Below are 26,324 nucleotides of genomic sequence, written 5' to 3'. Positions count from 1 at the left end.
CTATAATTTAACCAGAATATACCTCTTTCAATAAATACTTAACCTGGAGTCCATGGACAAATTTCAGGGGGATTTCTGAACTTAGATGGAGAAAAAAAAATCGCACCATTTCCCAACTGAAAAAAAAGAAAAACCAATCCCACAACACAAAAAAGGTTAAGAATCTCTGTTCTGTACAGACTGTTTCAGTGTTGGAAATATGAATTAAATTTCATAGTGATTTTAGTTCAATGCTTAAATATTGGCAGTTATATTTAAAATCAGATTGGCATTATTAAAAACATAAAGAACTGCTATTGTGTGATTCTAACAATATGCTACTCTATTCTAAAAATGGAAAATATCTTAGCACCTATTTGACAAGGTTGTGAGGATTAAATGAAACAACATTTGTAAAAAGCACGTGGCACAGTGCCTAACACATAGCTGGTGCTACATAAACGCTTATTTCCTTTATTCCCTGCACCTGTATCTTCAACTTTTTCCTTTTTGATGTTATAGATCTTGTTTTCCCCTAATTATTTTTCAGTAGCTTTTTTGCCAACCTTTTCCACGAGATCAAGTAGCTACATTATTTTCTTCCACTGCAACCTTTTAAACTCATATAAGAAAAAAGAGCTTATGTTCAAAAAATAAATGCATATATAAGTAAGAAAAATATGCCTAAAACGACCATGATAACAAGATGAGAACAAAGCAGTTGTTGTTAACTAATACTGAACACATCTTAGTTGGTGTAGTAATTATGATGGCAGCTTTAAATCTACAATGTCTTAGATATACCTTTTCTTTTCATAGTGAATTTGATCATTTTAAATAACTCTGACACTTGGATGATAGGTCTTAGTTCACCAAAACCAAGTTCTACTATACTTGAAAATTTTAATTAACATTTTTTCCGAGTTTACTCTGACACCTACGTCAATACTCTCATTAGAGGTGAACTTTCCATGGTGAGCCAGAGCACTTCCGATCACAGTGAGAAAATTCCGATCAAAACAAGATATAAGGTTTCTTTGGCTGTCAGCCGAGTCCCAATGACATCAGCTAGTGTTTTTCTGGCAGTGAGAAGAGGAAGACAGAACCCCACGTGATGTAACAAGATCTATTCATTCTTTCCCTTAAAACTGGCTCTCTTCTATGTTGTGTGACACGTTTCATTTGCCAGAGATGGAATTTGTAAAGCCCAATCAGGCCTAGCAAGAAACTTTTATTTTTTTTCCATAAACATCACAAATAGGAGATTTCCCTGGAAAGACTTTGATGATGTGCTTTAAAGCATCTGTGACACTGACCATGAACACAGATATGCTTGCTACTCTCTTGCAATGGGAACTGTGACTGCTCAAGGAGATTATGGTATAATAGAGGGCGTTTGCAGAAAGGATGCTACAGAATGCCTACTATACAAACCTGGAAGTCAGAGTTCTCACCCATCAGAATGAATAGTAAAAAAATACAAAAAATGGTTAACAAGCCTTTCACAGCTGATACAGAATCTGGTGGACATCATCTTTTAACGTAGCTTTTAGCTTTAGGACTGTCCTGGTCTTCACATCTCAGATTTTTCTGGCCCCACTTATTTCCCTTCATGTATTGATTTTATTACATTCCTAATGCTACTACATCATCTAAAATGCTTCCCACTTCATTGTCTTGGCACCTGTTAAACATACAGAACCCTCAAAAGACCAGAAAACATTTTTATTCAGGGATTGAGAAAATAATGAGGCAAAATGTGTAGGATTTGTTTTCTGATAACATGTTAGAAAACAGTCTCCTTTATATGATGATGTGCTTTGTGTTTGAATGACAAACAACTTCCTTCACTAAGCATTGATTAATGTCTATTATGCTAGGCATAGAAAAGATACTGGTTCCCATATCTTTTATTTTTGTTTCATCAATTTCAAATAATAGTTGTAATATATAAATTTGTTATGTTTACTTCTATAGGAATAACAACTTGAATTACACTGAGGAATAAAATGAAAAGACAAATCTAATGGGATTAACTTCTTTTGCGAATTCATTTTGCATTTTCAGCTTTTGTTGCAAAAGTGTGTCATCCTGTCTTAGTTCTGTGTACATAGTTAAGCATGAAACAGAGAGAATACTACCTCTTCTACCTCACAAGGATTTGGAGAAGATTTATTAACAAAAAGACACTGCAGATGGCAGGGATATTTTCTCAGGCATGATCTCTACTGGCTGTCTATAAATGGTTACTAATATTGCATCTACTTTTACATAAAGTTTAAAAAAAAGGGGAAGAGTACCTGCTGCTTTTGGAACTTTGCTATTTATTTCACAGAACAACCAGGAAAACACTGATATTTTTCAAACAATTTATTTTCCACAGAAATGGCACAAAAGAAACTGAATATACAACACCCCCTTTGCACAACGCCTTTCTCATATTGAGCAGATTATCTGCAACCTCAAATACTTGAACCTCACTTAAAAACTGTCAACGACTACCTGTCACTGTAGTTAACTAGTGGAAAAAAGTACAAACTCCTTGTTTGGCATTCAAGGTCAAAGGCATTTAAAGTTTGGTTCCAACCTACCTATTTAACCTTATCTCTCATCATTTCTCTTGACACAGCTCATATTCCAGGCAAATCAGAATAACCTCCAAAGACTTCCTTCTGTGCTTCCTCTTACAATTTTCCTCCTGCATGAAAGTCTTCCTTCTCCCTAGAACAGCTCTAATTATCTTAATTTCTTCCAAGCCTTCAAACTCAACTCCAAAGCCACTTCTATCATGGTCTTCCCTAATCTCCTAAAGTTAGAAGTGATCTCGTCCCTCCTTTGAATTAACAAAGTAGGTTATACACCTAATGGTACATTGATGACATATTGTATATTAGTATACATTTGTGTATTATCTGTGTAAGTAAGAGGCAGTGTAGAATAGTGATTAAGAATTAGGAAGAGGCAGGTTGAGATTCCACCTCAGGTACCCACAAGCTGTGTGACCCAAGATAACTCACTTCAACAGTTTCCTCATCTGTAAAGTGAAAGAATTGGTTTGTATGGTCCTTTGATCCTTTATGCCAGTGGTGTCAAACTCAAATAGAAACGGATCCTTACGGGTCACATGTTGACTTAGAAAGTCACCAATTATCCAAATTGTGTTGTATTTTTATTTATTAATTATTTCCTAATTACATTTTAATCTGGTTCTGGCTGGGTCAGGAGTTTGATGCCTCTACTCTACAAGACTTTAAAATCCTTGAGGAAAAAGACTGGATTTTATTTTTTGTATCACAGTACCTAGAACATGGTAGTACTCGAAGTAATTTCTTAAACCAAATATGAATCTATATTTAGTTTTTTTCTTACTGTAAAGAATATTTATTAAGTAGGATTTGAATTAGTAAAGATACAGTCAACAGGAAGTTTAAGTGGACTAAACCTGACAGCAAGTTCCTTGTTTTAAAAATCTAGAGTATCAGTTCAAACTGGTTAAGTCAAAATGGTAAATGGAACTCTCTGAATTTAGAAATGTATGGCTATTTCTAGAATATGATCTTTTTAATCTCTTCATAAAAAGAATTATTTGTGGATCTATATTTTAAAATATATTTTAAAAATATTCCTTGTGTTTTTAAAAAGAATTTAAATGAGTGAATATGTCCAGTCTAACTCATTATAATATATAATCTGTGCATGATAGAATTCAATGTTGCTTTTCTCTTGGGAAGCTGGAAGAGTGTTTGTAATTAGTTTGGATTCTCAACAGACTTACAGGAATCTGAACAGACATTAATGCTGGAATGCTCTCAGGTAAGAACATGTCCTCCTCAACTCTGAGGGTTTTTCACACACTTACACATATTTTGTAACCTATGGTGAGTGAGTTATCTTGTTTACTTTCTAAGATCAACTGACCTTAGATGTTGATTCATCAACATCTATTAAGAATGTACTAAGTGCCAGGAACTGTGCTGGATGAGGGGGAATAGGAAAGGTACCTGAAATGCATCTTGAAGGGAGAAATTCTAAGAAGTGGAAATGAGGACAGAGTGCATTTGAGTGTGAAGAATGGCCAGTAGAAAGGCATGGCAATGAGAGATGGAATGTTATATATGAGCAACTGATTAAAGGTCAGTTTGGTTGTGTTACAGAATCTGGGTGTCCTTACTTTTAATTGCTTTGCTCCAAATCTTTACATAATCAACATTAAGTATATATTTTGAGAGGAAGGAAGGAAAGCATTTAAGTGACTATTATATACCAGGTACTGTGTTAAGCACTTTACAAATATCATCTCATTTGATCCTCACAACCATCCTGGTTGTGATTTCACAGATGAGGAAACCAAGGTATACAGAAGTTAAATAACTTGCTCAGTGACATAAGAAATGATGAGCAGGCTGATTTTAGAAAAACACAGAAAGATTTGCATGAAATAATGAAGAGTGAAATGACTAGAACCAAGAGAACATTTTATACAGTAACAGCAATATTGTTTGAAGAATAACTGTGAATGACTAAATCATTCTGAGTATTATAAATATTCAGATCAACTACAAAGGACCTATCTTCATAGGTCTATCCATCTCCAGATGCTATCTATCTCCAGAGAAAGGACTGATAAATAGAAGCATGCATAGTATGGTTTCACATAAAACGTGGGGGGAGAAGGGAGGGAGACAGTTCAGAACTTAAAATGTGACACAAAAAATTAAACTAAAAAAACTGCTACGGATCACACAGTTAGTGACTGAGGTTGGATCCCAGCTCTCTATCCACTGTGCCATCCAGCCGCTTAGCATGATATAGTCGAAAAGTTGTGGGCATGAAGTCAGGAAGACTTGGGTTCAAATCCCACTTCTGGTAGCTTGTGTAACCTTCATGAAATCCTTAGTCTCTACGTAGTCATAGATGATAGAGGCCTTGAGATCTACCTTGTTGGAAGGAGTTCTCAAACTGATGAAAACATGATTCCTTCATGTATTCATTAACCAGAAAACTGATTTTATAAAACTCATTTTGGTTGCCATGATTTATCAGAGTTGTTTGCTAGACATAACTAAGATATATCGTAGATATGATAAAGTACAATGGAAGTTCCACTCACTACTTTTGGCCTGTGCTTCCATGCCTGGTGAAAGCCTAGTACATCTAGTCCTGGTTCTGCTTCTCCCACCAATTTCCTCCTATGTCTCCTTGCTGCAACACTTTCTAAACAGGATTCAGCAGAACCCATGCCTAGGAACAGCTGAACCTTTAGCTTCAATATACTTATAGTGGGGCTATGTTGATCTTATTGGTGAGAATCCATTTTATTGCCCTGAATTCAAATTCCTAATCATACATCATCTCAGCCATCATCTGTTTGCTACACCTCTTTGCTGCTGATTCATGCCTTTGGAGATGATGCTCTCCCTCCCATTTCTACATCTTGCTCTGGGAAGGGAAACCAAATTAACAGTTTTCATTGTTTCTAGAAAGGAAAGGGGCTCTTTCTATATACCTGAATGTCTGTCATTAAATTTTAAAAGGAATTAAATTTTTGTTTTTAAAAAGAATCACATTCTTTAGAAAAATGAGCAAATAGCATGTATAATAAACAAAGCAACTCAGGATAAGAGAAACTCTTTATCTTAAAATTAAGAAATACTTTAAATAACCAAACGACCCATTTTATCATAATGAGAGATTAAAAGCAAGTCTTTTTGTAACATGTAATTTGAGTTTGTAAATGAGAAATGGATAGTTTAAAATTTTACATGGCACTTATGTAAAACTCTAAACACTGTATACTGCTTTCAAGAATTTTTCTTTTCTTACAATTTATAAACTATTTCAAAATTCATAAGTGTGTGTGTGTGTGTGTGTCCATGTATGCAGAATACTCTTCTAGGGATTAAACAAAAGAGGAAAGTTACCTGTCTGGAAAAAGACTCTAGAAATGATTGTCCGACACAATGGACAGGGTGTGCTTGTCGGGTTGTCTTTGGCCAGGGTCCGGAGGCAAGGTTCACAGAAGATGTGGTGGCAAGGGTAGCACATATATGGGTTGAAATAAACATCCAGACACACGGCACAGATGTAGCTTTCCTTTTCTTCTGTACATTCATTGTCGTCATCTGTACTTACATCATTATTCAAAGTCTATGAAACAAAAACAGAGAGGGCCAGGTTCTTCAATCAGCATAAAAGAGGTTTAGAAACATTACAGAAAGTGGAGGTTTTCTATGGTATCAATGAATAATCTTTGCAATTAATGTGAATCTGCAGTATTTCTAGAAAACAGCAGGGATGGTAGGAATATTTTTACAGAAAAGGGGGAAAAATAAAATAGTACATGAAACTCGGATACCTAAACAAGAAAAAACTTCCGGGCAGGATGAAAATATGCAGGAACACAACTGGAACCAAAAATATGCATACTTGTATAAACACATATGTTTCTATCCAAGCTACTGACATTTTGTTCAACAAATCTTAGAAATCATGGGTATAACATTAAAATTTTTAAAAAAATTTAGCTGAAGCCTATTCAGATTAGCTGACTGTCACAAAGGTATGTTGACATAGAACTTTGCTTTGCATCTCTATGACACTTAAAATGAACTAATATGTGGGGTAGTCACATAGCATATTTTCTTGCCCATCTTTTAGACTCTAACTTCTAGGAGATTTAGGATATTGTGCTTTATTTAAACTTTGTGCCTAACATCAGTTGCTTAATAATTACTTATAAAATATGAATTAAATTAGAACTTTGGACACCCAAATAAGATCACACCTGTCCTATAAAGCACTTCTACTTTATAGTTGTATGCCCAGAAGCGGAGTGGAAGAATATGAGATGGTGGCAACAAACACTGCATGGTCTTTTGATCTGAAAAAAAAAAAGCCGCTGGTATCTTATCAGATGTGAAAAGCTATTATCTTTGTGAACCTTTTCCCCAGGTTTAGTGGCTTATTATGAGAATGTTTCAGCAATGGCAGTCATTTCTGCCCGAGTCATGTAAAGCACAAAAATCCAAAGAGGCCAGTAGAAGACTGTTCTTTCCCCCCAGACCTATATGTTTGAGAAAAATGGAGATGAATGGAGAATAACCCAACATTTTAGTATGTTTTAGTCATAATAACTGTCTGTGCAGTTGTTTGAAATGCAAGGGAAAAAAGGGTACAACTGTAATAATGAGCTTCAGGACAGAGACAAAAAAAAATTAGTATACTCCTACAGGTTTTGAGTCAAATTTTAATTATTTAGTAGTTGATTATTCAGTTTGTGAGTTACCCAAGTGCTTTTTTTCCTCCTCTTTGTCTGTCTTTGGTTTATCTATTTATTGCTCTCCCCACTTCCCCATATCAATAGCACTCTATCAAGGATATCTATGTTAAGGAGCAAAAAGAAAGTCATAAAATTGTACCGTTTATTAAATCACTGGCTAAGAAGTAGGATTTTTTTGCATATGCCAATTATTATCCAGGATATCCAAATGGACCATTAGCCCTGACAATCAATAATAGCTCACTGTACTTTTAAGAGAACATTAATGGGTATGTTTGACCCTCTGTGGAAGTTTATTTGTTGAAATTAGAAGTTTAGAAGGAGCTTCAAAAGGTCATTTTTTTTTCACGTAGCTCTGTACCTAAGCAAAAATGCAATTTAAACCAAAGGACAACTCTCTATTCACGAGGCATCAGGATCTGTATAAGGCTGGTCAGCATAAGATGTAGTAAATCAGATCTCTCAAAATTTCTTGGCCATAAAAAGACATTTCAGTCAAAAATTCATGTGTGGCAAAATGGAAGTTAGATTAGTCAGCAATCTAAGGCACAATATACACTTCTATGGACAACATACACTTCAAAACAAATAGAAAGACGGAAATCTAAATCTTGCTAGTCTAGGGAAATAAATGCCAGAGGAGGAAAAGAAAATTATCCCTGTAGAGATCTGGTAACTTAGCTTGCCTAAACTGGGAAGATTTTCGTAATTAATAATGAGGAAGTTCAGATAAATTAGCTAGCCCAAACTACAACTGTTTAATAAAAGATCATTTATCACCACTAATGACAAAGATGATTAGATAATATGTTGGGGGTTAAGATCCTTGGCTTTTCCCTTGACTTTCAGAATAAACAAGACTACAAAGCCAAGCAAGTCTTTTAATGGAGGGTCAGCTTCAGTTTTTCTTTGTGATTATGTGGGGGGAGGGAAGGAAGGAGAGAAGGAGAGAAAGAGAGGGAGAAAGAGAGAAGGAGAGGGAGGAGGAGAGAGAGGGAGAGAGAGAGAGGAGAGTTTGTGCTCAGCATAAAGAAATAATCAGAAGTCAGTTTCTGCTTGTTTCAAAACAGTTATATTAGTGGTAAATTCAAGTGTAGCATACATATCTCTTCCTATTTGATAAGATAATTGACCGTACAGATTTATATTTCTATCATATGTATCTATTCATATTTCTTCAACAGGCATTTACTAATCATCTATTATTGGCTAGGCACTGTGCAAAGCACTGTGGATACAAAGACAATACTAACAGTCCTAACCTTCTAGGAGCTTATATTCTAGTGGAGGGAAACAATATGTACACAGGTAAAAATGAAATTCAAGTTATCAAGGACCATATGAGAAATGATCAGTCACTAATAAGAGAAATGTAAAATAAAACAATTCTGAGATCAACTCACAATGATCAGATTGACAAATATGACAAAAACAGAAAATGACAACTGTTGGAAGGACTATGGGAGGCCAGGCAGAATAATGACTTTTGTTGATGAAGTTGTTACGTAATCTAGATGTTCTAGAAAGCAGTTTGGAACTATACCTCCAAATTCAAGCACGTGTTTTAATGGAGGCTCTGTGAATCTGGACCCAACAATACCATCTTGCCTGAAACATAGAGTCTTTAAGAGTTGTCTAAGACTACTGAGACAGACTTGCCTGGGCTCAACCCAGCGAGTAACCTGAATTTGTCTTCCTAACTTCAAGGTCACTTTCTTTACACTGCACCATAATGCCATTCATATTATCTGGAAAGTATTGACTTACACTGAGAGAGACCAATGAAATCACAGATCCAAACCCTAACTTTAACAAGGTTTTTAAACTATTATTATAATGAAAGAGAGGGATCACCCAGGGAAGCTTAGGCAGCACTTCAGCTAGGACTACAAAGTAGGAAATATTTCTTGTTACATTTGATTTTGATCCTTGAATTGTTTCAATCCTAGGATAGTTACTAAGTGCATACTCTGTGTAAGGCACTGGCTTAGATAATGCGAAGGCTATGAAGCTGAGCAGGGCACAATTTTGTCCTCAAAAAGAACAATATAGGAGACATATAACATGTATAAAAGGAACAAGTATAATACAAGGCTGGACCCTGAATGTTTTGTAAGAGTGATAAAAACTGTTAATTAAGAAATTCAGAGGAGAGATTTCTTTTGGCTGGAGGGCTTCAAAGAAGGCAATAAGTAACATTTGATTTGGGGAAAAACATGAATAGGCAATTGACAGGAGGTAAGAGAGTTGAAGGTAAAAAGAGGAGCACAAAGGATTATGGGATCTCAATGTGGGAGGGGCCTCAGAGATCATCTAGTCAATTTTTAATTTTATCCTATACATGAAAAAATTCAGGTTCAAAGAGGGGAAGTAATGGACATGCTCAAGGTTGTGATAGCCCAGAATTTGAACCCAGGTTTTTTTAACTCCAAATTCAGTGCTTTTTAAAACTACAGTATGCTCTCTTTTGGATCATTAGCAAGTATTCACCACTCCTTAAGAAGTAAAGATCAGATAAAGAGATCAAAATCAATTGTGTGGGGCAGAAAAGGGCAAGAAATGTTCAGTAAACAGCAAAGATTTCTTTTTGTCTGGATTATAGGGTATACCTGGAATACAGCTTTGAAAGGTCAGTTGGGTCAGATGGGGGAGTCCTTGAATAATATTAAACATTAAAACATTCAGAGGAAATATTCAGAAAATAATGTTACCAAATTAAGGTAAACTATAATATACATTTTCTAGAAATACCAACCTTAACTAATATTAATAATGAAGGCTTCAGCCTAAGCAGGATGTGAAATCAACTTCTGAGCTCATATTTCACAAAATTCAACTTCTTTTGGATATCAAACCTCTTCTAAGTCAGTCTTTTATTGTATACAATGAGACTACAGAAGGCAATAATAGATTAACACAAAAAAAATTAAGGCAAACACTTCTTAAAAATACTTGTTTAACCATTTAGAGGGTAAAGATATTCTATCTTTTCATTATGCTTCTGATGGCCTTGAACCACTTAAACATTTTAAAATTCATCTAACTAGAGATGATAGATTGCTCAGTAAACATTTACTAAGTGCCTCATACATATATGAGGTATGCTGTAAAGTGCTGGGTATATAAAAAGAGGCAAAAAACAGTATCTAACCTAATGGGAGACAGCATGCAAACACACACACAGAGCAATATACAGGGGAAATAGGAAATAACTGACAGAATAACTGACACTAAAATTAAGACACTAAAATTAAGAGAAGTTAGAAAAGTCTTCCTGTAGAAAGCAAGATTTTAGTTGGGACTTAAAGGAAGGTAGGACGGTCAGTAGTTCAAGTGGAGGAGGGAGAGCATTCCAGGCATGAGAGATAATGAGAGAATATGCCAAGAGTTGAGAGATGGAGTATTTTCTTTGCAGAACAGTCAGAAAGCCAGTGCCACTGGATGGAAGATGTTAGGGTGTAAGAAGACTGGAGAAGTAGGAGGAGGCTAGATTTTGAAATCTGACTGAAAAAACATTATGAGTAAACTTGTGAAGTCCAAACATAAATATCCTTACTTGAGCTCAGAAATCCTTTTACCAATTTTGATTGCCACTCTTCACTGAGGCCCCATTAAGTTTCTGGGAACAGCTTATCTAGGTTCAGTTTCCATATGGCTTACAGGTGCTATATGCTTATACATTATACATGTTATAGCAGAATTAAATGTAAAGTAAATCTAATTTCTACTCATTATTTTCTGTGGTTTGGTTTCTGTGGTTCCAATGGTTTGGTTGAAGGTACGGGCAGCATACTTAGCAAAGGTAAAGATGACATAGTTAGCAATGGCAGTTATCCTGCTAAATTAAAGAATTACAACCTAAAAATATCTCTGTTGGATGGAATGATGAGACAAATCTAGTCAGATGGAATCTATTTTAACAGATCAATGATATCCTTGGTATGGATACTAACTCCACTGGTGAAGATGACAATTACCCATGGATTCTCATTTTGTGTAATTCCTATACACTTCTTTCCATAAATACTCCCTCCCTTCAGAGTCCTTTCAAAGAACTGAAGAATTGCCTCTGTTTAAAAGACTCAATTTTCTTGGACTCTATACTTTGAGGAATTTAAAGTATGACTTAATGACTACTACAACTGACATGATTAATATCATATGAAAAATTCCCAAATGACAAATACGGATCAATATGCAAAAAGAAAACAGAGACAAGTAAATATTTCTATCTCTTACTTGGTCATAAAACTTTCCCTTATTCATAGATCTGACAGGTACATTTTTCCATGCTCACCTAATTTACTTATAATATCACTCTCAGGGTGCTCATTGATGGTTTGTTCAATTTCTTTTTCTAAGATAGCATTTAAGCATTCTATTTCTTCTGTTAATCTTGGATATTTTTATTTTTGTAAATATTCATCTACTTCACTTAGTTTATTAGCATATAGTTGGGTAAAATAGTTCATAATTGCTTTTATTTCCTCTTCATTGATAAGTTCACTTTTTTCATTTCTTATATTGGTAACTGGATTTTCTCCTTCCTTTTTTAAAATCAAATTAGCCAATGGTCCATTTTTTTCCCCTTAAAACCTTATTTTCAATTTTCATTCACCTCTCTTTTGAGTTTCAGGATTTCCAATTTGGTGTTTAATTGGACATCTTGAATTTGTTCTTTTTCTAGTTTTTCTTAGTTACATGCCCAGTTCATTGGTCTGCCCTTTTTCTATTTTATTGACATAAGCATTTAGATATAAAATTTCCCCTAAATACTGCTTTAGCTGCATCCCATAAATTTGGTATTTTGTCTCATTATCATTCTCTTTAATAAAATAAAACAATAAAAATAAAATAAAACAATAAAATTATTGTTTCTATGATTCTTCTTTGACTCATTCATTCTTTAAGATTAGATTATTTAATTTCTGATTAATTTTTAGTCAATGTTTCCATAGCTCTTTAGTGAATGTAATTTTTATTGCTTTGGGATCTGAAAAGAATGTATTTATTTTTCTGCATTTTGTTGTGAGAGTTTTGTGCGTATTAACACATGGTCAACTTCTGTGAAAGTTCCATGTACAGCTAAGAGAAAGGTATATTCTTTCCTGTTCCCATTCAATTTTCTCCAGAGGTCTATTATATCTAACTCTTCTAAAATTCTATTCATCTCCTTAACTTATTTTTTGTTTATTTAATGATTAAATTTATCTAGCTCTGAGAAAGCAAAGTCGAGGTTCCCCATTAGCATGGTTTTACTGTCTATTTCCACCTATAATTCATTTAACTTTTCCTTTATTAAGAATCTGGATGCTATGTCATTTGATACATATATGTTTAGTACTGGTATCACTTCACTGTCCCTTTTAGCAAGACAGTTTCCCTGCTTATATCCCTTTTGAGTCTATTTTTGCTTTTTCTTTGTCTAAGATCATGGTTGCTACACCTGTTTTTATTTGTTTATTTTTAACCACAGCTGAAGCATAGTAGATTCTGCTCTGGCCCCTTATTTAACTCTTTGTGCGTCTCTATTCCAAATGTATCTCTTTAAAACAACATATTGTTGGATTCTAGTTTCTAATCCATTTTGCTATCTGCTTCCGTTTTATGTGGGAATTCATCCTACTCACATTTACAGTTATGATTACTAATTGGACATTTACCGCTATTTTATTTTTTGTTTTCTTTCTCTCTACCCTGTGCCTCCTCTACAGTCTGTTTTGCCTCTGATTACTGTCTTTTTTTTCTGCCACATCTTTAACCACCCCTCCCACCTTTCTCCTTTCCTCCTCCCTTCCTACTTCCCTACTGGGTAAGATAGATTTCCAGTACCAATTAAGTATGCATACACACATACACATATACATATGTATCCATATCCATATACCTATTTGTGTATTTTCCCTTTCTGAACCAATGTAGATGCAAGTTTCAAACATTGCTCCATCCCTTATCCTCTACACTATAATTCTTTCTTGTGCTCTTCTTTTATATTCTTCCTCTCCCTTCCCTCTTCTCAGAGCACCCTTAATTTTTGCCTATCCACATTTTTTATGTCATTTCAACATGACATAATGTGAATCAATTCACTCTCATACGTTCTTTCTATGTACAATCCTTCTAACTTCCCTAATGATGATAAAGTTCTTAGAATTTACATATATCATCTTTTCATATAGAAAAGTAAACTGATTAACCTTACTGAATTTATAATGATTTCTCTTTCATGTTTATCTTTTCATGCTTCTCTTGAGTCTTGCATTTAAAGTCCAATTTTCTATTCAGCTAAATGCTTGAAAGTCCCCTATTTCATTAAATTCTGTTTTTCCCTTGAAGAATTCCATTCAGTTTTTCTGGGTAGGTTAGTCTACTCTGGACAAGGTAGTCCTGATAAAGGACATTTTCAGCATCACAACTCAAAGTGCAAGTCCTAGGAGCAGAATTTGATTTCTGGATAATATTATGTGTAATTATATCTACAATAAAAATAATGAGTTCTTGGCATATGTTATGAAATTTCTTAAGGGGACATGTCACAATAACCTTTGGTGTACTTACGATGGAAATTTTAGTTTTTATCTACTAGCATGCCAAAGAACTCTGCTTTTTACTCTCTTCTGGTCAACAATTTTATTAATGATTTGATGGATGAGAAAAGTTACATGATATGACAGCTGTTTTCAGATAGTGCACTGATTCTCATGTTGAATAGAGATTTATTTCTGTATAGCTCCAAAAGGTAGAACTAGCACCAAAGAGTAGAAGTTAACAGGAAGACAAGTTTTGCCCCGATGTGAAAAAAAAAAAGCATCCTTGAGTTGTCAAACAATAAAAAGACTGCTTTATAAAAAAGCAATTTCTTTATTGTTAGATTCATAAAATTTTAGTGCTGGGTGGAACAAGAGAGGTCTTTGAGGGACTAATTTTGAGATGCTGAGGAAGCAATTAGTCTCTCCTGTCCATTCCCCACCACCTAATAGAAAATGCTCTTTAAATGCCTGGTTAGCTTGTCAGCAAACCAGACAAGTGAAAAGATGAACTACGAAGAAATTTACATTTCCTTGCAAAAGTAATTGCATGATATATAGGTACCACTGACCAGGTTTCAGGTGAAGAAAGAGGGCTAAAAGCACAAATTCTCTGATTCTCTCAGGTGCTTCTAGGTGAGAAATATGTTCTTATCCAGGTCTGCAGGCTGAATACCACGTCAGCCTCTGGCAGCCATGTGAGTATAAACTTTTACAAATTAGCGTGTGATATGGCAACAGGATGAGAATAGCATCTGGCTTTCTGATTACATAGAGAAGAAAAAAAACTATGCCAATGGTGTACATTGGTGGCAGTTACATCATTAATTTCCCTACTTTGCTAACTCTGGGATAGTGTCTGTAAAACTTTTTAACATTGTATCCTTAGAGATGAAGGGACATAAAACAACTGTCTTCCAGATCAAATGGCCATTACCTATAGGATTGTAACTCTTAGGGAGATGGAAAAGGGCCTTTTCAGTAGTTTAGGAATGCAAAGAAAAATAACAACTATTTAATAAAAATAATAGTACTACTTAATCATATACAAAGAGATAGCCAAAAAAAAGTTCTAAATAATGCATATGTCATTTTCTAAATCATGTCCACACATTTGGAAAACTATATTTTCATAAAATATTTAAACACTTGAGGAAAATTATTTGTAAAATATCAATTTATATTTCATCAAAGTGGCAGAAAATACAATAACTATTGCTCTGTTATTGGTGAGTTTTATTTAAAGAATCAGATAATTTTTTAAAGGACTTGTAATGTTAATATCATTACATACTAAAACAGACAAGGTGAGGCAGTATGATGTAGTAGTAGAAAGAGGTTTGGACTCAGGGTCAGGAAAAACATGGATCTAAAATCATGGATCCCAAATTAGAAACTAAGGCCTGGTTTCCTCATTTGTAAGACCTGGATAACATCTGTTGCAGATGATAAGATCAAAGATATGCAGTTGGAAGGGCCTTTAAGTGGTCATCCAGTCCAACTCTCTTGTTTTATACACAAGAAAACTGAAGCCCAGAGAAGCTCAATAACTTGTCCAAGGCAGCAAGGGGAAGAACTGGGATTTGCCCATCACACAATCCTCTGACTCTAAATCCACCACTGATTTGTGAAGGACTCCAACAGATAGGCTATCTCATTATGTGAGACAGATGTAGACAGAGGCAGATAGTGAGGTGGATAGAAGAGGTAGCACTCAGTGAATGTCATTCTTAAAAATCAAAATATAAGGCAATGTTCTTAGTTGAAATTGGTGTGGGACTGCTTTTAAGAAATTTCAGGAGGCAGAGCCAAGATGGTAGAGTGAGAGCAACAACTCACCTAAGTTCTTAGACAAACTCCTTCAGATACTTCTAAAAAAGAGAATCTGACCAAATTTTGAAGGGGGAGAATACAAAAGGAGGCAGACTGTGGCTGATTCACAGCCCAGGACAGACTGGGAGGTCCACAGGAAGGACCTGTTCTGTGGGGGGGAGCCCACAGTGCACAGCGAAGCGCATCCAGCACAGCAGAATGGGAGGGCCCCAGGGAAACCTGAGACAGCAGCAGGCAGAACCAGCAGAGCAGCAGCTCAGGGTGAGAGACCAACAGAGCCGAGCAAGTGACAGCTGCTGAGCACCAGATATCAGTTGTAGCAGCTCCTGAGACTTTCAGCCCACAGATTAAACATCTGTAAGTCACCTACTTGAAATTTCAGGAGCCAGGATGGTGGAGTGATCAGTAAATGCTCTGTCCTACCCCACTGATGACCTTGAAAGAACCATAAAATATTTTCCCAGAAAAATCCTGGATCACTGGGAACAGAAGAAGGGGCAAATAGTCTCATAACACCTGAGGCTAGGAAAATAGCTAAGGGGGATTCCTCCTACTGTGGCAGAGACGAACCAGAAGGAGAGGAACCCCAGGGCTGTGGAAACTCGCACTAGAACCCAGGCGACCCTCAGTGTTAGGAGAGGAGCCCTAGGAGGGGAGGAAACTCGCACTAGGATCAAGGCATGCCTTAGCATGCCAGGGAAAATGGGAAGACAATAGGGCAGCTGGGATCACCATTCCCTGAGCTTGCTTTTCCCTCAGCTCAGCTGAGGAGATCTCCCTGGACCAGACCACCCTTCCCCCACACTTAACAAGCTAACCCCAGGGATGATAGGGGAAACACAAAACAAAAACCTGCTCTTAGTTTTTTCACACAAGTCAGCTCAACACCAAGTTCTGCAGCTTCTAACTGAAAGAATCAGAAGCCACAACACACATTCACCCTCATGAACAAGAAAAAGCAAAACAAAGCAAAAACCAAAATAAAACAAAACCAAACCATAGAATCTTTCTATGGCAACAAAGACCAAAACACAAATACCAAAAAGGTCAGTAGTAAGACTGTACTTCCATCTGAAACTTCAGAAGGCACTATGAACTGCTCACATGCACAAACATCTCTCCTGGAACAGCTGAAGAAGGAAACAGAAGAATAACTGGCCAATGATTTTAAAAGTATGATAAAAGAATTCACTGATGAGAACATCTCTTTAAAAAGGAAAATTGAACAAATGGAAAAGGAAGCACAAAACCTAACTGGGAAAATTGGACAAATGGAAAAGGAAACACAAAACCTAACTGGGAAAATTGGACAAATGGAAAAGGAAGTACAAAAATTAACTGGAGAAAATAACTCCTTAAAAGGAACAATTGGACAGATGGAAAAGGAGATGCAAAAGTTAACTGAAGAAAACAATTTGATAAAAATTAGAATTGGGCAAGTAATAACTCTATGAGACAGCAAGAATCAGTCAAACAAAATCTAAAGAATGAAAAGTTAGAAGAAAATGTAAAATATCTAATTGGAAAAACAAATGACCTGGAAAATAGACCCAAGAGAAAAAATTTAAGAATTATTGGCCTGCCAGAAAGCCACAATGAAAAAAAGAGTCTGGACAATATATTCCAGGAAATCATCGAGGAAAACTGCCCAGAAGTGCTAGATCCAAAGGGCAAAATAGTAATCGAAAGAATCCACTGTTCACCTCCCAAAAGGGATACCAAACTCAAAACCCCAAGAAATATCATCACCAAATTCTTAGAGGACAGGTTGGGGGAGTTGTAGGAAGAAATAGACAGCAATACTATACTCGTGGGGGACCTCAACCTCCCCCTCTCTGAACATGATAAATCTAATCTCAGAATAAACAAGAAAGAGGTTAAGGAGGTAAATAAAACTCTGGATAAGGTAGATATGATAGATATCTGGAGAAAATTTAATGGGAATAGAAAGGAATATGCCTTTTTCTCAGCACTACATGGCACATATACTAGGGCATAAAAATCTCACAATTCAGGCAGAAAGGTAGAGATAATCAATGCATCCTTCTCAGATCATAATGCAATAAAAATTATATGTAATAAAAGGACAAGGAAAGATAAACCAAAAATCAAATGGAAACTAAATAATCTAATCCTAAAGAAGGAGTGGGTTAAACAACAAATCATAGAAACAATCAACAACTTCAGTCAAGAGAATGACAATAATGAGACCACACCAAATCTTATGGGATACTGCAAAAGCAGTTCTTAGGGGAAGTTTTATATCTTTGAATGCCTACATAAATAAAATAGAGAAAGAAGAGATCAATAACTTGGGCATGTAGCTAAAAAAGCTAGAAAAAGAATAAATTGAAAATCCCCAAGTAAATACCAAATCAGAAATACTGAAAACCAAAGGAGAGATTAATAAAATTGAAATTAAGAAATGTATTGAATTAATAAATAAAACCAATAGCTGGTTTTATGAAAAAACTAATAAAACTGATAAACCTTTAGTCAATCTGATTTAAAAAAGAAACAAGAAAATCAAATTACTAATATCCAAAATGAAAGGGGTGAACTTACCTCCAATGAGGAGGAAATTAAAACAATAATTAGAAATTACTTTGCCCAACTTTATGCCCACAAATTCAACAATCTAAATGAGATGGATGAGCATTTTAAAAAATGCAAATTGCCCAGATTAACAGAAGAGGAAGTTGAATACTTAAACAACCCCATCTCATAAAAAGAAATTAAAAAAGCCAAAAATGAACTCTCTAGGAAAAAATCTCCAGGGCCAGATGGATTTACAAGTGAATTCTATCAAACATTTAAAGAACAGTTAATTCCAATACTATATAGATTATTTTTGAAAATTGGGGAAGGAGTCATCCCAAATTCTTTTTATGATACAAATATGGTTTTGATACCTACACCAGGAAGAAACAAAACAGAGAAAGAAAATTATAGACCAATTTCTTTAAAGAATATAGATGCAAAAGTTTTAAATAAGATTTTAGCAAAAGGAATACAGCATTTTATCATGAGAATAATACATTATGATCAGGTAGGATTCATACCAGGAATGCAGGGCTGGTTCAATATTAGGAAAACTATTAGCATTATTGACCATACCAACAACAAAACTAACAGAATTGTCTAACAATTGTCTAACATGATTGTCTCAATAGATGCAGAAAAACTTTTGATCCATTCCTATTAAAAATGCTAGAGAACACAGGAATAAAGGGAACTTTCCACAAAATAAGAAGCAGTATCTACCTAAAACCTTCAGCAAGCATTATATGCAATAGAGATAAGCTACATGCATTTCCAATAAGATCAGGGGTAAAACAAGGGTGTCCATTATCAACACTATTATTCAATATGGTACTAGAAATTTTAGCTGCAGCAATTAGAGAAGATAAAGAAATTGAAGGAATAAGAATAGTTATCTAAGTATCTAATAGATACTAAGTTATCACTCTTTGCAGATGATATAATGACATACTTAGAGAATCCCAGAGATTCAAGTAAAAAAACTACTTGAAATAATAAACAACTTTGGCAAAGTTGCAGGTTACAAAATAAACTCACACAAATCTTCTCAATTCCTATATTTTAGTAACAAAGCCCAACAGCAAGAGATAGAAAGAGAAATCCCATTTAAAGGTAGGGTAGACACTATAAAATATTTGAGAGTTTACCTGCCAAAACAAACCCAGGGACTATATGAACACAATTACAAGACACTTTTTGCACAAATAAAAAGTCAGATCTAAGTAAGTGGAAAAACATCAGTTGCTCATGGGTAGGCTGAACCAATATAATAAAAATGACAATTCTGCCTAAATTAATTTACTTATTTAGTGCCATACCAATTAAACTATCAGATAATTATTTTCTAGAGCTGAAAAAAGTAATATCAAAATTCATCTGGAAGAACAAATGGTCCAGAATATAAAAGGGACTAAGGAAAAGAAATGCTAGGGAAGGTGGCCTAGAGCTAGCAGATCTCAAATTGTACTATAAGGTAGCAATTATCAAAACCACTTGGTACTGGCTAAGAAACAGAAGAGTAGACAAGTGGAATAGGCTAGGTACTCAAGACACAGTAGGCAATAAATACAGCAATCTCCTGTTTGATAAACCCAAGGACCCCAGCTTCTGGGATAAGAACTCACTGTTCGACAAAAATTGCTGGGAAAACTGGAGAACAGTGTGGCAAAAACTAGGCATACACCCATGCCTGACACCGTATCCAAGAATAAAGTCCAAATGGGTACAGAATCTAGGTATAAAGATTGATACCATGGACAAACTGGAGGAGCAAGGAATAGTGTATTTATCACATTTATGGAGAAGCGAAGAATTTCTGACAAAAGAAGACATACAAAGCATTATGAAGTGCAAGATGGATAATTTTGATTACATTAAACTGAAAAGTTTTTGCACAACCAAACCCAATGCAACTAAAATTTGGAGGGATGTAGTATATTAGGAAAGATTTTTTATAGCTAATCTCAGGGATAAAGGCCTATTTCTAGAATATATAGAGAACTGAGTCAAATGTACAAAAATACAAGTCATTTTCCAATTGATAAATGGTCAAAGGATATGACCAGGCAATTTTCAGAGGAAGAAATTGAAGATATCTATAATCATATGAAAAAATGCTCTAAATCACTTTTGATTAGAGAGATGCAAATCAAAACAACTCTGAGGTACCACATCACACCTATAATATTGGCAAACATGACAGAACAGGAAAATGATAAATGTTGGTGAGGATGTGGGAGAGTTTGAACACTAATTCATTGTTAGTGAAGCTGTGAGCTCATCCAACCATTCTGGCAAACAGTTTGGAACTATGCCCAAAGGGGTACAAAAATGTTCATACCCTTTGACCCAGCAATATCACTGCTAGAAATGTATCCCCAAGAGATCATAAAAATGGGAAAAGGTCCCACATGTACAAAAATATTTATAGCAGCACTCTTTGTAGTTGCCAAAAACTGGAAATCAAGGGGATGCCCATCAATTAGGGAATGGCTGAATAAATTATGGTATATGAATACAACAGAATACTACTGTGCCATAAGAAATGATGAACAAGAAGACTTCAGAGAGGCCTAGCAAGACTTATATGATCTGATGCTGAGTGAAAGGTGCAGAACCAGGAGAACTTTGTGCACAGCAACAACCACAGTATGCGAGAGTTCTTTCTGGTAGACCTGGATCTTCATAGCAATGCAAGGACATAAAAAACAAAATTCCTAATGGTCTTCTAAGGCAAAATGCCTTCCACTTTCATATTGTGTGTGTGTGTGTGTGTGTGTGTGTGTGTGTGTGTATTATATTTTGGTTTGTCATATGACTTCTCACATTTATTTTAGTTCTTCTACACAGCATGACTATAGTGAAAATGTATTCAATAGGAATGTATGTGTAGATACTATACAGAATTGTATGTTGTCTTGGGGAGGGAGAGGAGTGGTGGGGGGTAGGTAGGAGGGAAAAAAAATCCAAGTTTTATGGTAGTGATTGTAGAACATCAAAAATAAATAAAATGATTATATTTTTTTTTATTTAACTTTTAACATTTATTTTCACAAAATTTTGGGTTACAAATTTTCTCCCCTTTTCTCCCCTCCCCCCCAAACCCAAGCATTCTAATTGCCCCTGTGACCAATCTACTCTCTCTTCTATCATCCCTCTCTGCCCTTGTCTCTGTCTTCTCTTTTGTCCTGTAGGGCCAGATAGCTTTCTTGACCCCTTAACCTGTATTTCTTATTTCCCAGTGGTAAGAACATTACATTTGATCCTAACACTTTGAGTTCCAACTTCTTTAGCTCCCTCCCTCTCCACCCCTTCCCTTTGGAAGGCAAGCAATTCAATATAGGCCAAATCTGTGTAGTTTTGCAAAAGATTTCCATACTAGTTGTGTTGTATAGTACTAATTATATTTCCCTCCATCCTATCCTGACCCCCATTGCTTCTATTCTCTTATGATCCTTTCCCTCCCCATGAGTGTTGACCTCGGATTGCATTCTCCTCCCCATGCTCTCCCCTCCATCCTCCCCCCCACCCTGCTTGTGCCCCTGTCCCCCACTCTCCTGTATTATGAGATGGGTTTTCCTATCAAAATGAGTGTGCATTTTATTCTTTCCTTTAGTGGAATGTGATGAGAGTAGACCTCATGTTTTTCTCTTGCCTCCCCTCTTTATCCCTCCACTAATAAGTCTTTTGCTTACCTCTTTTATGAGAGATAATTTGCCCCATTCAACTTCTCCCTTTCTCCTCCCAATATTTCTCTCTCACTGCTTGATTTCATTTTTTTTTTTAAGATATGATCCCATCCTCTTCAATTCACTCTGTGCACTCTGTCTCTATGTATGTGTGCATGTGTGCATGTGTGTGTGTGTGTACTCCCACCTAGTACCCAGATACTGAAATGTTTCAAGAGTTACAAATATTGTCTTTCCATGTAGGAATGTAAACAGTTCAACTTTAGTAAGTCCCTTATGACTTCTCTTTGCTGTTCACCTTTTCATGCTTCTCTGCATTCTTGTGTCTGAAAGTCAAATTTTCTTTTCAGCTCTGGTCTTTTCATCAAGAAAATTTGAAAGTCCTCTATTTCATTGAAAGACCATTTTTTCTCCTGAAGTATTATACTCAGTTTTGCTGGGTAGGTGATTCTTGGTTTTACTCCTAGTTCCTTTGACTTCTGGAATATCCTATTCCATTCCCTTTGATCCCTTAATGTAGAGGGTGCTAGATCTTGTGTTATCCTGATTGTATTTCCACAATACTTGAATTGTTTCTTTCTAGCTGCTTGCAATATTTTCTCTTTCACCTGGGAATTCTGGAATTTGGCCACAATGCTCCTAGGAGTTTCTCTTTTTGGATCTCTTTCATGCGGTGTTCTGCGGATTCCTTGAATATTTATTTTGCCCTCTGGTTCTAGAATCTCAGGGCAGTTTTCCTTGATAATTTCATGGAAGATGATGTCTAGGCTCTTCTCTTGATCATGGTTTTCAGGTAGTCCAAGAATTTTTACATTGTCTCTCCTGATTCTATTTTCCAGGTCAGTTGCTTTTCCAATAAGATATTTCACATTATCTTCCATTTTTTGAATCTTCACGCTATGTTCTGTGATATCTGTCTTTCTCATAAAGTCCTTAGAGTCCATCTGTACCATTCCAGTTTTGAAAGATCTATTTTCTTCAGTGAGCTTTTGAATCTCCTTTTCCATTTGGCTAATTCTGCTTTTGAAAGCATTCTTCTCCTCATTGGCCTTTTGAACCTCTTTTGCCAATTGAGTTAGGCTAATTTTCAAGGTGTTAATTTCTTCAACATTTTTTTGGTTCTCCTTTAGCAGGGAGCTGATCTGCCTTTCATGCTTCTCTTTCATCCCTCTCATTTCTCTTCCCAGTTTTTCCTCCACCTCTCCAACTTGACTTTCAAAATTCTTTTTGAGTTCTTCCATGGCCTGAGCCCATTGGGTGGGCTGGGACACAGAATCCTTGATTTCTGTGTCTTTGCCTGATGGTAAGCATTGTTCTTCCTCATCAGAAACGAAGGGAGGAGGTGTCTTTTCTCCGAGAAAGTACCCTTCAATAGTCTTATTTCTTTTCCCTTTTCTGGGCATTCTCCCCAGCCAGTGGCTTGACCTCTGAATATTCTCCTCACTCCCACCTCTCCTCCTGGTCCTCCCAGCCAGCGTTTGGGGACTGAGATTCAAATGCTGCTTCCCGCCTTAGGGCTTTTGGCGGGGGCAGGGCTGCTATTCAGTGTGAGAATTAAGTTCAGATGGTCAGGTTGGGGCAGGGCCGCCTCTCAGGCCCAGTTCCCTCAGGAGGTTTATGCACAGACCTTCCACAATGGATCCAGGCTCCCGCCCACTTGGGGAGCCCCTGTCTGCAGCTGCCTCTCAGCTTCTATCTCCCGGGGGGGCCCGAGCCATGGGGGCACCCCACTCCCCTCTCAACCTGCCAAAGAGACTCTCTCACCGACCCTTGTCACCTGTGGGTGGGGGGGCTTGTTCCGCCGCTGGAGATCCCGTCCCTGAAGCCTGCTTGGATCTGTACCTCTCGGAGCCCCGGCCGCTGCAGGTCTGGGCTGGGCTCCACGTCTGCAGCGCGACGGACCTTTTGCGAGAGGTTTGCAGGTCCCTCTGTGGGTGGAGGGACCCGCGTGGCCGCAGGATATCCCTTCTCCGTAGCCCGTTCGGATCTTTTCCTCACGGTGTCGCGGCCGCTGCAGGGCTGCACTCAGCTCCCAGTCCCGGCGCCCAGTCCACAGCGCGAAGGACCCCCCGCGAGAGGTTTGCAGGTCTCTCCGGAACAGAAATCTCCCTCGCTCCAATATTCCGTGGCGTCTGGGTGCAGAATTCACCGTGGGTTGGTCTCTTCTAGCCGTTCTGTGGGTTGTGGGTTCGGAGCTATGTGTATGTGCGTCTTTCTACTCCGCCATCTTGGCTCCGCCCCCCTATATTTTTTAAAAAAAGAAATTTCAAAGCTCCTTTGGTAATTTCAAAGCTTCTCCCAGAAACAAAATCTCATCTTTTTGATATAATTTTTTCTACTAGTATTGTTGTACAGCTGATCAGACTCCAAAGAATTAAAGGTAGACATGGGGGCATGGGGATCATAAGCTCTTTTGTTTAGAGTTGAAAGAGATTTTGAAGGTCATAGTAGGTACAAGCAAGATGCAGCAGACAACCAGTGAAGAACTTCAAGGAAAAATAGGAGCAAAATATATCATCACAAAAATGTGTGACAGGAAAGGAAGACATGCTGGTCATGTGGTGCAGGTGAGGGATTATAGGTGGACAGTCTGACTACTAGTATCCTTACAAAGTCAGGAAAAAGTAAGGAAGGTCTCCAGCATTGTGGGTATATTCTACGTAGCAAACATATGAAATGATATATGGAAACAGATTTTTGCAAAGAAGTGGAAGGCATAGATAAAGTTACAATTTGCACTAGTGAAGGACATATTCAAATCAATGAGATCACAATGTATTTGAGTGTGTCTGGGCAGTGGAATAGATGCTTGATAGATATCTGTCTTTACTTCTCAATCTAATAAACTTATAAATTTCACATATTCAAATGTCTTAAATCTTGGGATTAGAACAAGACAGAGATATGTGTGGATTCACCTTCCTCATTTAACAGTCACACATGATGTTGGTTATATGTACTGAAAGAGCAGCCAGAAAGGCCTCTCAATACCTAAAAAATGTTATTCTATTAGCTGCCCAAATTTGACATTTTATCATCCCTTTGAGTTAAGAACAGATTTACTTATTCAGTTCTTTTAAAATGAAAATACTTCCAAGGCGAATAACATGTGATCATTAATATCTTAACATAAACAGTTATCAAATTGCTTTCTTCTTGGTCTATGATGAATACTAGGTCCCAGAGGGGGAAGAAGTGTTGAAAGGCAGGATGAAAGATATAGAAAGAGTAGCAGGTTTCTGAAGATAAACTTCACCTATTTTACAATTTTACCAAGGGCTGGCCCTGACTATGTTAGACATTTTGTTTCAATAAGACTCAAAGTAAATTGAGCAATTAACAATTTTTCCAATAATTAGATCAATACTGACAGCCTATCCAAGCTGTTTTTAAGGCTAAAAAACCCACTGTGTCTCTGGAACTACAGTAAACTCATTTATATGGAATCCAAATAATCTGAAAACTCAAATGATTATTAGAGAAAAAAATCACAAATAAAAGAACAGAAATTTAGTCACAAAGCAATACTATCAATATCATACAGTAAGGATAGAAACTCTGATATAAATCTACTAGCATATCTACTATATTTATGCCATATAATGAAAATCGAGTTTAAGTTGATAATGAGACGCTACAAGCTTTTGAAGTATTTTTAGATTTTTAAGAAAGGTTATGTTATGTACAGTTTTAAATATTGTTTTGTATTCTAATTCCTAATAACATGATTAGTTTACATACAATGTAAACAACACATATTTGTATACATAAAAATTAATCAGTTTGTTAAATTAACCATAGCATCCTTTGAGTTAGAAGTTGATATTGGTCAGATATGAGTAAAATGATCATGGAATTTCAGAATGGGAAGGGACTTCAGAAGACATCTAGTTCAACATATATTTGAGCAGTAATCTCCCCCATTTTCCTTTGGAGAACTCAACATAATCTTAGTTAGTAACAGAGACAGTGCAAACAGAATAATGACACATTAAATGATTTTATGCTGTGTAGCAATGCCAGCCCTAGGGCAAGTACAAAATAGGCTAAGAGTCTTTTTGGCTCCTTCCTATAATAACTCCTTTCTATCATCTTCCTCTCTTGGCTCAATGCTTCACAGCCCCCACATCCTTCCCAGTGATTCTCTACTCCAAATCCTGTATCTCATCTTTAATTTAGTGAAATGTTAATCTCTGCTGTAAATTCACTGCCAGTTTTGGCCATAGAAGCTACAGGGAGGGCAGAAGATTCTGCTTCCATTAAACAGTATAGTGAAAAGGGTGGATTTGGAGTCAGAAGACCTGGGTTTGAATTCCAAATCTACTACTTGCTACCCATGTTACCTCAAATGAGTGCAGTAATCTTCTTGAGTCTCAGTTTCCTTATTTGTAAAATGAATGTTGGTTTAAATTATCTTTAAGGGCTCTTATAGCTCAAAATTTATTATCCTAGACTTTTTTAAAACTATTTTATTCA

The 26,324-nt window shown here is 36.3% G+C and overlaps 1 protein-coding gene across 17 annotated transcripts in view; it reads right to left on the bottom strand.

Moving 5' to 3' along the window:
- The window catches only part of RNF180 (ring finger protein 180), a 285,964-nt gene that overhangs the window by 72,376 nt on the left and 187,264 nt on the right, over positions 1 to 26,324 (bottom strand). For 15 of the 17 annotated variants that reach the window (XM_072605045.1, XM_072605042.1, XM_072605047.1 and 12 more), the window contains one exon: positions 5,901 to 6,126. In XM_072605045.1, the coding sequence (XP_072461146.1) occupies positions 5,901 to 6,126 (226 nt within the window). Of the gene's footprint in view, positions 1 to 5,900; positions 6,127 to 10,013; positions 10,150 to 21,928; positions 24,091 to 26,324 lie in introns of those variants that run through there. The other 2 variants (XR_011966184.1, XM_072605058.1) reach the window with 2 other exon arrangements.

The sequence above is a fragment of the Notamacropus eugenii genome, chromosome 4 (assembly GCF_028372415.1).
Source record: "Notamacropus eugenii isolate mMacEug1 chromosome 4, mMacEug1.pri_v2, whole genome shotgun sequence".
Lineage (NCBI taxonomy): Eukaryota > Metazoa > Chordata > Mammalia > Diprotodontia > Macropodidae > Notamacropus > Notamacropus eugenii.
This window is presented reverse-complemented; position numbering and strand designations above follow the sequence as displayed.